Genomic DNA, 11,305 nt, shown 5'->3' with positions numbered 1-11,305 from the left:
AATATATCTGCCCTGCATATTTTTTATGTTTCTCCAGTCCCACCACTCCCAATCCAGATCACCAACTAGGATCAGAGCAGGGAAGATTTAAGTAAGAAAGTCACTAGGCCAGAAAATATTTTCATAAAGATTAGATAAATGAGCAAAAAAATATATGAAAACAATAGAAATAACTTTATGTTAACTTCACTGCATCAACCATGTTTATCAGTAGATAATACGTGCAGCATTTCAGCCACTCTCCGCATGAGACAAACGTGGAAAGTGTTTTCTGAACCATAAACTAAACATCCAATAGGCTGCGACTACTGCACCGAACCAATGGTACACAACTACTACGCCAACAGTACGCCGGACGGAAGTAGACGCACATTTGTCGTCACTGTTTTCGTCTATGTAGTGGCTTATTCTTAGATGAAGATTACAATTTATGTAAGTCATATACGGACAATAATTAACTTTATACAATTTGAATAGTAATTGTTTCAAAGAAGTAGTATTATGTGATTTTTAGTCTTTGTAAAGCCATTTGTCGTACATGAAAATCTCTCGTTTTGTGATACCGCCGGAAACGGTTGTTGCAAGTTTGAAGAATTCATGTCCAGTGAAACGCAGGGATGGAACTCTTTTATTTGTAGATTTCGTTTCGAAGAACCGAAACACGCTGACTGGTTCGTAACCAAGGCAGGTATTGTAAAAACCTTTTCAAAACTCATTTTAGTTTCGCTGGCCTTTATACGGTTCCTACGGCAGCCATATCTTACTCTTTAATCTTGTTTGCGCTACCTCGTAGAAGCACAACTACATGCAGCTGTATGTAGCTACATTGTTTAAAGTACTTTTTAGAATCATGAGTAATAGGGAAGTAGGGAGACTAGCACTGGATATGGTAAGTTGTTTTGGTGCATGTTATTGTGCACATTGTTTTTGGTGCATGTTAACCTATATGTCGTTGAAAAAGCATTTATACTTTCATGTTATTTCGGAATCGATTTAACGACGATAATATATCGATCATATAATTCCTCTGACCCGCTGTATAAAATTGAGCCATCCTAGAGGTACTTAAATCTGGATCTGAATCCAACTCCGTGTCAGGATTTTGTAATTTCTAGTGATGTATTTGAACAATTTCTTTAACTCGTTGGCCACTTGGTTGGCTCGCCTGATGTAAAGGACGGGTGAAAATCTGCAGACCTCGAATGTGATTTGAACGAATGCCTTTGACTGATTCAAAATGCCGGCTCATCTCCCCGTTCACCGTTATTTCTAAATGACCCTTCATGTGAATTTATGGGATACAACCTTTCTTTTTGACTAAAAGAACGATAATCTTTCTGCTGTGTCACCGTATGGACGTAACTTAAAGATGTAAAGCTATATTTAAATGCCTCTGCTTTCTCTTCTCCTATGTTTGTACAGAATGACTAAAGTGTAGTAGGAAACAACTACAAATTCAGGTGTTTGATAAGATAGGGTATAGAGAAGCAAAAGTCATCACAGCTCCCCACTTGAGTTGATTTTATGAGAAGCTTTGTTTTCTATTTTTGGTTTTGCAGATGCAGTATAGATACATTTAGTTATTCAGTACTACACTGTTGTTTTCTTGTAGGTAGTTTTAAGATTTTATCACTAGTGTTACAAATATTACATTCCATACATTTCTCAACTTCACAGTTTCTGCTCCAACAATTCTTGTGGTGTCTTGTCTAATCCTCTGGCTGACACAAGACGGACGCAACAAATGCCTACTTCTGAAAACAGTTCATGCTCAAAAGCCACAATCTATACTGACCTATTGGCCATGAGATGCAGAAAAACAATAAAGGGAGATGTTGGATTGGAAGAGAAGATGCTCTACTCTGTTAAAGAACCTCACATTCAAGATAAGGGTCCTCTTTGCCTGTCCATGGATGGAGAGCTGAAACCGACTTCTTCAGAGCTTAAAGGAAGTTCCTTGGATGTGGGTCCTGGATTAAACTCTTACTTCGAAGCTAGCTCAGAGGATGGTAATATACGCAACTCATTTTTCTTATGTTATCACTGTGGCTTTTTAGCCCTGTCTAAATGTAGATTCTGCATCAATCTCTAACAGTCTGTTCTTATTGTTTTATACTTGCCTGTAAACTAATCCAATTCATGACTCAAGGTGCATCTGCAATTATTAGATGAAATTCTGTTGTTTCTCTCTCTTTATCTCTATGGCAGTGAACGCCCTTAGAGCCCCTGGGTGGGAACCACCTCCTAGTCTCCCAGCTGTCCCTCCTGCAGGCCCAGTAGGAGAGCAGCTAGGTGCACAGGAGCGGCTTCTCATGGCCCATCAAACAGAGATAAAGCACTTGTTGGCAGGCACTCTGGGCTCACTTAGCCAGAGGCTTGAGGCACTTGAGCAGAGGATGGAGGAGCTCTGTGCCCGAAGCAGTGTGCATGGCAACAGTCTAGCCCTACTTCATAGCAAAGTCAGCTGCCTGGGAAGAGAGATTGGCATTGTTTGTTCAAGCATTCTCACTACACAGAGTGTGCCCTCCACATGCTCTTATGGTAAGGTAGATGGTTGGATGGTTGTTTTTGTTTGTTTTTGATTCATTCTTGTTTGTTTGTTTGCTGCTCTGCCTAGAGCAGCCACCCTAATGTTAGCTTTGTCTGAGATAATTTAGGTCAATATGCTGGCTTGTAATATGGAATGATTCATTACGTTAATTGTGGTAAAGACGAGTGTTCCACATTGTCCAGTGTGGAGAAAAATTGATTTTTGCTTTGCAGAACTTGAAAAACAAGTTCCTATTAACAAGTCAACAGGCATATCTATTAGCCAGCTATGCAACATGAAAAGAGTCACTTTTAAACTGAGTTCTCAGACACTGCAGATCTTTGAGAGAAAACCTACATTATTATAATTCTTATTTTCTCAAGGATAGTTGTTTATCTTCATTACTATATAACTGTCCATGACCTGTCCATTGCTGAAATACACACAAACAAGAGATCTGAGGGACTTCATATTTAGCATTTTTTTAATAACCTGGCAAAACTAAAAATTGCAACGTGTGAAGTGGACTAATATTTTGGCATCTTATGCAGCAGATTAGTTTACAAGATAATAGGCCTTTAGTAACCAAGGCATTTTTCTCAGCAGTAAGACACCAAACACTACTCAAATTCCATGCTTCCTTTGGAAATTTCTATGAATTTCATATATCTTATTGTTGACACTTGCTGTGCAGTGGATGGTGGGCTGATAAAAAAAATAGCCTAGTTGTCTTGTTTGTGAGAGCTAGCAATATTAAGTGAGCTTTTAGTTTTTGAGATGGTAGGGTGACCAGAAACCTGAGAGAGGGTGTAGGTCTATTGCTTTCTAACCTTAAGATAAATTAAAGCTATCTTATATATATACATACAGCTCTGGAGTAATTAAATAATATTAATAGTAAAAATAAGAGACTGCTACAAAATTATCAGTTTCTCTAGTTTTACAATTGATGGGTATGTGTTTGACCAGACTGAGCAGTTTTGTTTTATTCTATAAACTACTGGCAACATTTTCCAGACAAAAATATTGTATTTTAGAGCATGTTTTTATGAAAATGACTAATGGTCAAAATAACAAAATGGTTACAGAAATTCTGGACCACAAATAATGCAAAGAAAACAAGCACATATTCATTTATAAACAACACAGTACTAATATTTCAACTTAGGATGAGTCAAGAAATCAGTATTTGGTGGAATAACCCTGATTTTTAATCACAGCTTTCATGCGTCTTGGCATGCTTTCCATCAGTCTTTCACATTACTGCTGAATAACTTTACACCACTCCTGACACAGACATTCCAGGAGCTCGGGTTTGTTTGATGGCTTGTGACCATCCAGTTTCCTCTTGATCGCATCCCAAAGGTTTTGAATGGGGTTCAGGTCTGGGGATTGGGCTGGCCATGATAGGGTCTTGATCTGGTGGGCCCTCATCCACACTTTCATTGACCTGGCTGTGTGACATGGAGCATTATCCTGTTGAAAAAAACAATCATCAGAGTTGGGGAACATTGTCAGAGCAGAAGGAAGCAAGTTTTCTTCCAGCACAGTTTTGTAAGTGGCTTGATTCATGTGTCCTTCACAAAGACAAATCTGCTTGATTCCAGGCTTGCTGAAACACCCCCAGATCATCACCGATCCTACACCAAATTTCACAGTGGGTGCGAGACACTCTGGCTTGTAGGCCTCTCCAGGTCTCCATCTAATGACCAGGTGTTGGATGAAGCTGAAAATTGCACTCATCAGAGAAGATGACCTTACTCCATTTCTCTACGGTCCAATCCTTATGGTCTTTTGCAAACTTCAGTCTGGCTCTTCTTTGCTTCTCAATGATGAAGGGCTTTTTTTCTAGCTTTGCATGACTTCAGTCCTGCCTCCAGAAGCCTTTTTTGAAACGTCCTCTCTGTGCAATTCAGCCCAGCATGCCATTCTTTTTGTAGGTCACTTGACGTCATCTTACGGTTGTTAACTGACATTCGAATGAGGTGGCGATCATCACGGTCGGTAGAGAGTCATTTTCGACCTCTGCCGGTCTGTAGCTGTTGTTGTCCCATGTGTTTGCTGCTTGACCTTGTTCTTATGAGCCGTCGTTTTTGAAATTTTCGAGATAGAAGCAAACTGATGCTCACTGTATCCCTCTGCCAGTAAAGCTACAATTGAAGCTATCTTTTCCTCATTACGAAGCTTTCTTTTCAACTCTTTTGTCTTGGTCTGTAGCTGTATTTTAACTACACCTTACTTTTTTGGTAGTCCTAGCTCTGCTTTTCCCATCTAGCTCTATAACAAGAGAATAGTGATAACCGCAGCAGTGGTTTTTATACTGTTGCTCGTTAGAATAGAATTTTGTTAAGGTGATCATCTCATAAGTAGAATGAGGTGTGTCTGTGAAGGAATTCAACAAACACTTGAATGGAATGGCTGTTGTACATGTGGAGTGGCTGATTGGAGTGGTCTCTTATTTTTCCTGGGTGTGGGTGTGTATCATATTGTAGCATCACAAGGATAGATGATAAAATAATTTAGTGCTTAAATTAAGGAAAATCCCCGTTTGTCTAATATGCTACAATTGATGTGCAAAGTTTAAAAAAACTAGCTAGTTGCAATTTTGCATCATACTGAAATGCTGAATTCAGGCAAAGATATTATCCTTCCTGATTTAAATCTGAAAAAAATTTGTGCATTCTGTATGCCAACTGCCAATATTTCATTGCATAGTTTTTAAAACAACAATCACAGTGACATTACTTAAGTGACAGTATTTCCATCCTTACAGAAATGGTCTCAGGTGAGGAAAAGGAAGACACTCTTACCTGTACTGTTGCTCCTGGTGGAAGTGAGGATATAGTGCTAGTTTCTTCTTCATACAATCCAGATTCTGATCATAACACCCCAGACTCGAGCACCCTGAGCTTATGTGGACAAGAAGAAACATCTTCAGGACAGAATGAGTGTTTGCAGGGAAACCGCACACCGTCTTTAAATGTTGAAGATCTGGATCTGGAAGCTAAGAAGAAATGGGTTGCACTGAATTTTCTGGGAAAGTCTGAGCAGAATAAATCAACCAAAATAGATTTTCTGGAGGCACCATGTTTTTCACAGCTGCTGCCCCCAGAGCCAGGACTACTGTGTCCCTGTTTTGAACAGTACAGTGCATCTTGTCGGTGTGTGTGCCTATCGGCACAGCCTGAGTTGCCATCATTTCCTGCTAAAGTTCTCAGATTTTCAGGGGATTTAGGCACTTTCAGTTCATTTTTAGAAACAACAAAACATAAGTTAGCTGCAAAACTGGGCCTCTTGACACCTTCCAAAACTGACTTGGATGAAAGTAGCCCCCATTGCATAGGCCAGACTGCAAACTCCATGGCTATGCAATTAAAGGCACAACACACTACTGAGAAACCCAAAGCATGCCTTGTTAACTTGATCATGTCTCTGCCCAATGTACAACAAGAGACCATAGAAGAGGATAAAACAATAGTAGAACGAAATGAGCAGCCACTTTCTGCAGACATTTTTCAGTACTGTTGTTCTTTGTTTAAGAAGAAACCGTTCATCCTGGATAGCACCTTAATTGAAGGATACAGTTACAGTGAAAATGCTGATGGCACAGAAGAATCTAAAAGTAAAGGTTCCCAGTACTTCACAAGCAATGGTGTAAGGTTAAGATTGCCTGTGCATGGTAAATTACCCATTCTTGAACCATATTCTCATTGTACATTAGTGACCACAGTGGTACCACTTGTAGACATTTATAAAATTTGCCAAATGTCAGTGAGACATTTTCCATTAACTGAAAATACACTGCCGGCTATCAAAAATGGTTTGTCAAAGCCACAACCAAAAATGCTATTTAACTGCACAACAAGTGACCTTCTGAATCAACTTTCTGCAATTGCCTGCAGACTGGTTCCCGATAGGCCTTCTAAAGACATTGTTTTATCCCAGACTCAACACAGAAGGTTTTGTTCCAGGCTCAAACACTACCATGGTAAGGACTATTCTTCCTGTAGCTGGTCTTCACTGAAAGTTGTTGAAGTGCAAGAACAAGAAACGAACACTCTTAACCCCTGGCAGCCCCTCGTGATACTTGGAGACCCTCTTCACCCATTTCTTTCACAGCTGACTGGAGTTCTTCCCCAGACCTCCCATCCATCACCTTTGCTTCAGTTATTTGATAAAGGCCCTGCACACCGTCGAAGTCTCAAAAAGATTTTTCAAACTGCTAATCATTTTCCAATGTCGATGCTGAGCAAAGGGAGCTTCTCTAGGGCAGCCCTCAGTACAGTGTTGGCCATGTCCTCTCCTGCCTCCTTCAGACTCTGGTTCCACGATAAACACCACAGCTGTCCCTTTACATTATCATCGCCTGCTGTCAATACAGTCATGAGACAGATTGTAGCCCAGGGAGAATGTCACCCTCTAGGGCCCCTGGCTGACTACACTGGGCCACTAGATCTTAATAATGATCACTGGTGAGTAAATTTGCTTTTGGTTTCATCTTTCTTTGCTGCCATATAGGCTAGGTATCTTATGAAACAAATCTAAATGCTTAACCTAATTGTAATTATAAAGAAAGACTAACATATTGAGCAGTTTTATTTCTTTGAATCATTGTACAATAGTGCCTATATGTAGCTTGACCTGTGAAATAAAAATTTTAGGTGTTCTGGTCCTTGTCTCTGTTGCATTGATAGCTATACTCGACAATCCAATCAAGAGGCTTCCCCTATCAGGAAAAGTCTTTCAGCATGGTGAGTAAACCTCATAACTGTATAATAGTCTGATGCAAATAGGACTATCTGCAATACAGATTTTACCATTACCAGAATTTTGTCAGTCATGATTTCAAAAAAAAAAAAAAAAAAAAAAAGCTCCTTTAGTGACTGTAACCCTGAAATACAACAATGGCTGTATACTTGTTCACCCCTTTGCTTTGACACACCTAATTGACTGGTGAAGTAACCAGCTGTCTAATGTAAGTCACATAATTACTTAATTGCATTTTTATGTGCAACTGAGGTGTTAAACGCAATATGGTTCTATGTTGTAATAAAAAACATTTTGAAAGTCCAAGGCAGATGAGCGACTTGTTTGGCATGTTGTTACATTATAAGAAATAACATACATTTGGGTACCTCTACATTAGATAGAAAGTCTCACATTATGCTCTTTGATTATATTGCAGCTCACCTTTTTAATCTTTTTTTTTTTTTTTTTTTTTTTTTTTTTTTTTTTACTGGTACAGGAAGTCACCACCATGTCTTTCTACACATCAGCTCACAAAGGCTCATCTCAGCCCAGAGAGAAACTCTGATCATCTTGCACATCTTGGCTCCAGTGCAAAGGCTGTGCGGGTGCATGGGTCCCCTGCTGATCCTGTGCTCAACTTTGCCATGGTTGATGGAAATGTTAATTACCACTGTCTACCCATCCGGAGTTCATCCCAAGAGAGCAAAAAGGTTTCTCCACTTCTTTCACATGTATTGCACAGTTGGGCAGCAAAATATCAGATTAAAGCATGAGATTTTGTGACTCATAAAATGACCTTTCATGTGACTAAACAGTCTAAAATTGTTCCCATATTACTTTGTCTTTAAGTTCATACATTCATTAATTATTGTTTAAATTATCATTCTTACAATTATAAAACTGACAGTGTGTTATTTTTCCAATTGCACACCTCTGTCATGTTTTTACTTTAGGTGGGTCTTTTTGGTGATGATTCATCTGCACAACCAGGCCAACAATCTAAAAAGGTTTCACAGATTCGCATTCGCAAGACTGTTCCGAAGCCAGACAATAACCTTACCCCAATGGGGCTCCCTAAACCAAAGAGGTGAGTGACTGCAAGCACTTTATACCTTGCTCTGTTTAACAGATTACTTTGTGTTAATATAACTGTGGCAACATTTTTGATCATTCCATAGATTAAAAAAGAAGGAGTTCAGTCTAGAGGAGATTTACACCAACAAGAATTACAAATCTCCAGTTCCTAACAGGTTTGAACTTGATCTGTGCTTTCCTGCATGTGGTATTTCTCTGCTTCACTTTGAAAATGCTCACCAACCATTTTAACAGTGAGAATAATTTTTACCTATTCTCACTGGCTGCTTTGTTAAGCATTTAATAGAAATAACTGCTTTGCAAAGTCAAGTCTGAAATTTTATAAGTTTTAATGTCATTGTCAGGGACTCTACTGGCTTGAATAGTGTGCCCCTCAAAATATCTAGTTTTTAATGGTCAGATGCTGGCTATCAGTGGGCTAGTGGCTGGCTAGCACAAGCTGTGCATGACAAATAAGCTATACTCTCCTACAAGGTGTACCAATTTAATGTGTTTCTAATAAGATGGTTGGTGAGTGCATTTTGAAAGGGAAAAAGTTAATGTAATTTCACTTTTTAAAAATATCTGGTTTAACGCATTTTTAAAAATCTGATTTTCTTGTGTGGTTCATGCTTCGAGTTTTTCTGTTTACCTCCTTACAGAAGTCTGGAGACTATCTTTGAGGAGCCTAAGGAGAAGAATGGTGCACTGGTGTGCATTGGTCATCAAAAAAGAAAACGTGTTTTAGACTTCCCAGATTTTACATTGCCACGAAAACGTAAAGCCAAGGCCAATGTAGGTTCTCTACGCATCAAGAGACCTCGGAGCCGGGCTCATCGCGGTAAAAATAATGATCTAGACCTGGATGTCATGCTAACTGAGAAACTCAGCGAACTGGAGGATTACTTCTCCCACCAAGGACTGGAAGACTAAGCACAGTCTTTCTATATACTGATATCAATACAATTAGCTTGGAGGGGAAAGCCACTCATACATTGTTACATTCACTTTGTTTTTCACTCCTCTGTTTTGGTCTTCTTTTAAGTGAGTAGTGCGTTGTTGCTGCATATATGGGTATCCCTTCTGAGAAAGTTAGTTAGTAAATTAAGCTTTATCAGAGAAGAGGAAACAGTTCCATGTAGGATCACCTTGAAATAATGTGCTTTTGTATCAGTTATACGTTCCAGCTATGCTATAACAGAACATAAACCTAAATTTACATCTTATGTTCAGCTAATGTTAGAATTTCTTTCTGCTCCATGACCATAAAAAATAAAATAAAATTTGTATTTTGGATTAATGTCAGACTTAATTAACTGAATGAAAACAAGGTAAAAGCCACTGAGCTTCTGATGTTTTTCATTAGGATAATACAATAATTAATTTCCAGTTAAGAAAATATATATATAGTATATTTCATTTCATAAGTTCAGTTATTGTGGAAAGTGATCTCCCTGTTTCATCCTGGAATGGGGAACCATGCACAGATACCAGCCATAGTAATAGAGCTGTGTCTGCAGTTAAAAGCACATTGTAGTCATCCATTGCACCTAAGCACTCAAAGCAAGCTTTCCCACATGCCTACCATTTCACCCTGTCCACTTCAAACAGTTAACACACCCTTCAGTAAAACAGCATATAATAAGATGTGATAAAGCAGTTCACATGAGTGTATAACTTGAAGGGAATATGCTTAAAGGCATTTGACATCCTGTGTTGCTCTTGGGATTTCATTGCTGCTCTAAGGTTGAGGTTTTCCTAATCATTAATTGAGTGGACATTACTACTCTGTCCTTACTGACTACTGCCATGTCAGTTTACTCCATGACAAACACTGAGAAGCTGTTCCAAAGAATACTGTTTACTGTGAGTAGCCTACTAGAACTTTATTTTTAATCTACATTTGCCAAGCATTGTTTATTTGGTGTTTTGACTGTTTTGCTTTATAGTTCTTGCTTTTAGATTTTTTTTTTCTTTCTCCCCCTTTTAATCTACTTTTCCACTCGGTATTGGAAAACGCTGCCTCCTCAATACTATTCTACTATAGTCTACTGTTGGACATAGATATACCTACAAGTACATGTTCAAGCTCAACTTTCCTTATAATTTATTGGATAATTGTCATTGACCATTTTGCTGGTACTTGTCTTCTTTTTTTTTTTACATTCAAGTATCAACATTATAATGGTACTTCCAGCTGTATATGTTTTTGTTTGCATCTTTGCATATTGTGTGTGTTAATATTGTCATAGTGAAATTAAGCTGCTACACCCTGTGATGGTTATTTTTACACAGTGACTTGAAATGTTGTGTATAGTTTTTCTGCTTAGTGCAAATACTGTTGACATTGAAACACATTATGTGGACATTATACCCCCCCCCCCCCCCCCCTTCAGTTTAGCTGTGATAGCTACTCGATCACTAGTCTGGAACACTGAAGCCTAGTGTATGAAGCCTTAATGTCAGTTCATGTGACATAATTTTAGTTTTACCAGTGCAGTGTGCAGCATGTATTTATAGTGAGATCATATTTACTGCTGGACAAAAGTGATTTTCCCTTGTTATGATATACCTGAATTTATTTTTTGTAAACAAGAACTTGCATCTGATTTAGCATTTATGAAGCCTAGCTTTGAATAAATTCCATGTAGCTCCAGTGCATTTGTGAATATCCCAAAGAATCTGAGACTTCCTGTAAACATTCCCTTTATGCCAAAAATAATGTAAGATACAGAGAGTGAGATGCATGCCCCCCAGTGTGTTTTGACTTTTTATTGTCCAATATATCTGCTCTTTGTTATATTGTTCCTGACTATTTTTTTTTTATTCTGGAATGACAAGACTATATGCCTCAAGTACAGTTGATTGTTGTGATTTCAATGTAATGTATATTTTATGAATAAAATAATGTTGACATGATTTTCATGTTTCCTACGTACCGTACGGGACGAT

At 38.5% G+C, this 11,305-nt stretch overlaps 1 protein-coding gene across 5 annotated transcripts; it reads left to right on the top strand.

The window, feature by feature from the left end:
- Positions 1–366: 366 nt before the first annotated feature.
- Positions 367–11,272, top strand: wu:fi75a02 (uncharacterized). Of its 5 annotated transcripts, none has more exons than XM_035527567.2 (10): positions 367–432; positions 639–688; positions 1,678–2,009; positions 2,209–2,541; positions 5,304–7,002; positions 7,192–7,281; positions 7,776–7,989; positions 8,233–8,366; positions 8,458–8,529; positions 9,016–11,272. In XM_035527567.2, exons 3-10 carry the CDS (start codon positions 1,745–1,747, stop codon positions 9,284–9,286), a joined length of 3,078 nt encoding a protein of 1,025 aa, XP_035383460.1. In that variant the 5' UTR covers positions 367–432; positions 639–688; positions 1,678–1,744; the 3' UTR covers positions 9,287–11,272. The 5 variants fall into 5 exon arrangements, 3 of the variants coding, with proteins under 3 accessions (XP_035383460.1, XP_026881166.2, XP_035383459.1); XM_035527566.2 differs by having other exon boundaries at positions 414–432; positions 639–684; XR_014124791.1 differs by having other exon boundaries at positions 373–688; positions 7,225–7,281; positions 7,807–7,989; positions 9,016–9,080.
- Positions 11,273–11,305: the final 33 nt, after the last annotated feature.

Source organism: Electrophorus electricus, chromosome 8, assembly GCF_041902795.1.
Source record: "Electrophorus electricus isolate QZ-2024a chromosome 8, ASM4190279v1, whole genome shotgun sequence".
Classification (NCBI taxonomy): Eukaryota; Metazoa; Chordata; class Actinopteri; order Gymnotiformes; family Gymnotidae; genus Electrophorus; species Electrophorus electricus.
This window is presented reverse-complemented; position numbering and strand designations above follow the sequence as displayed.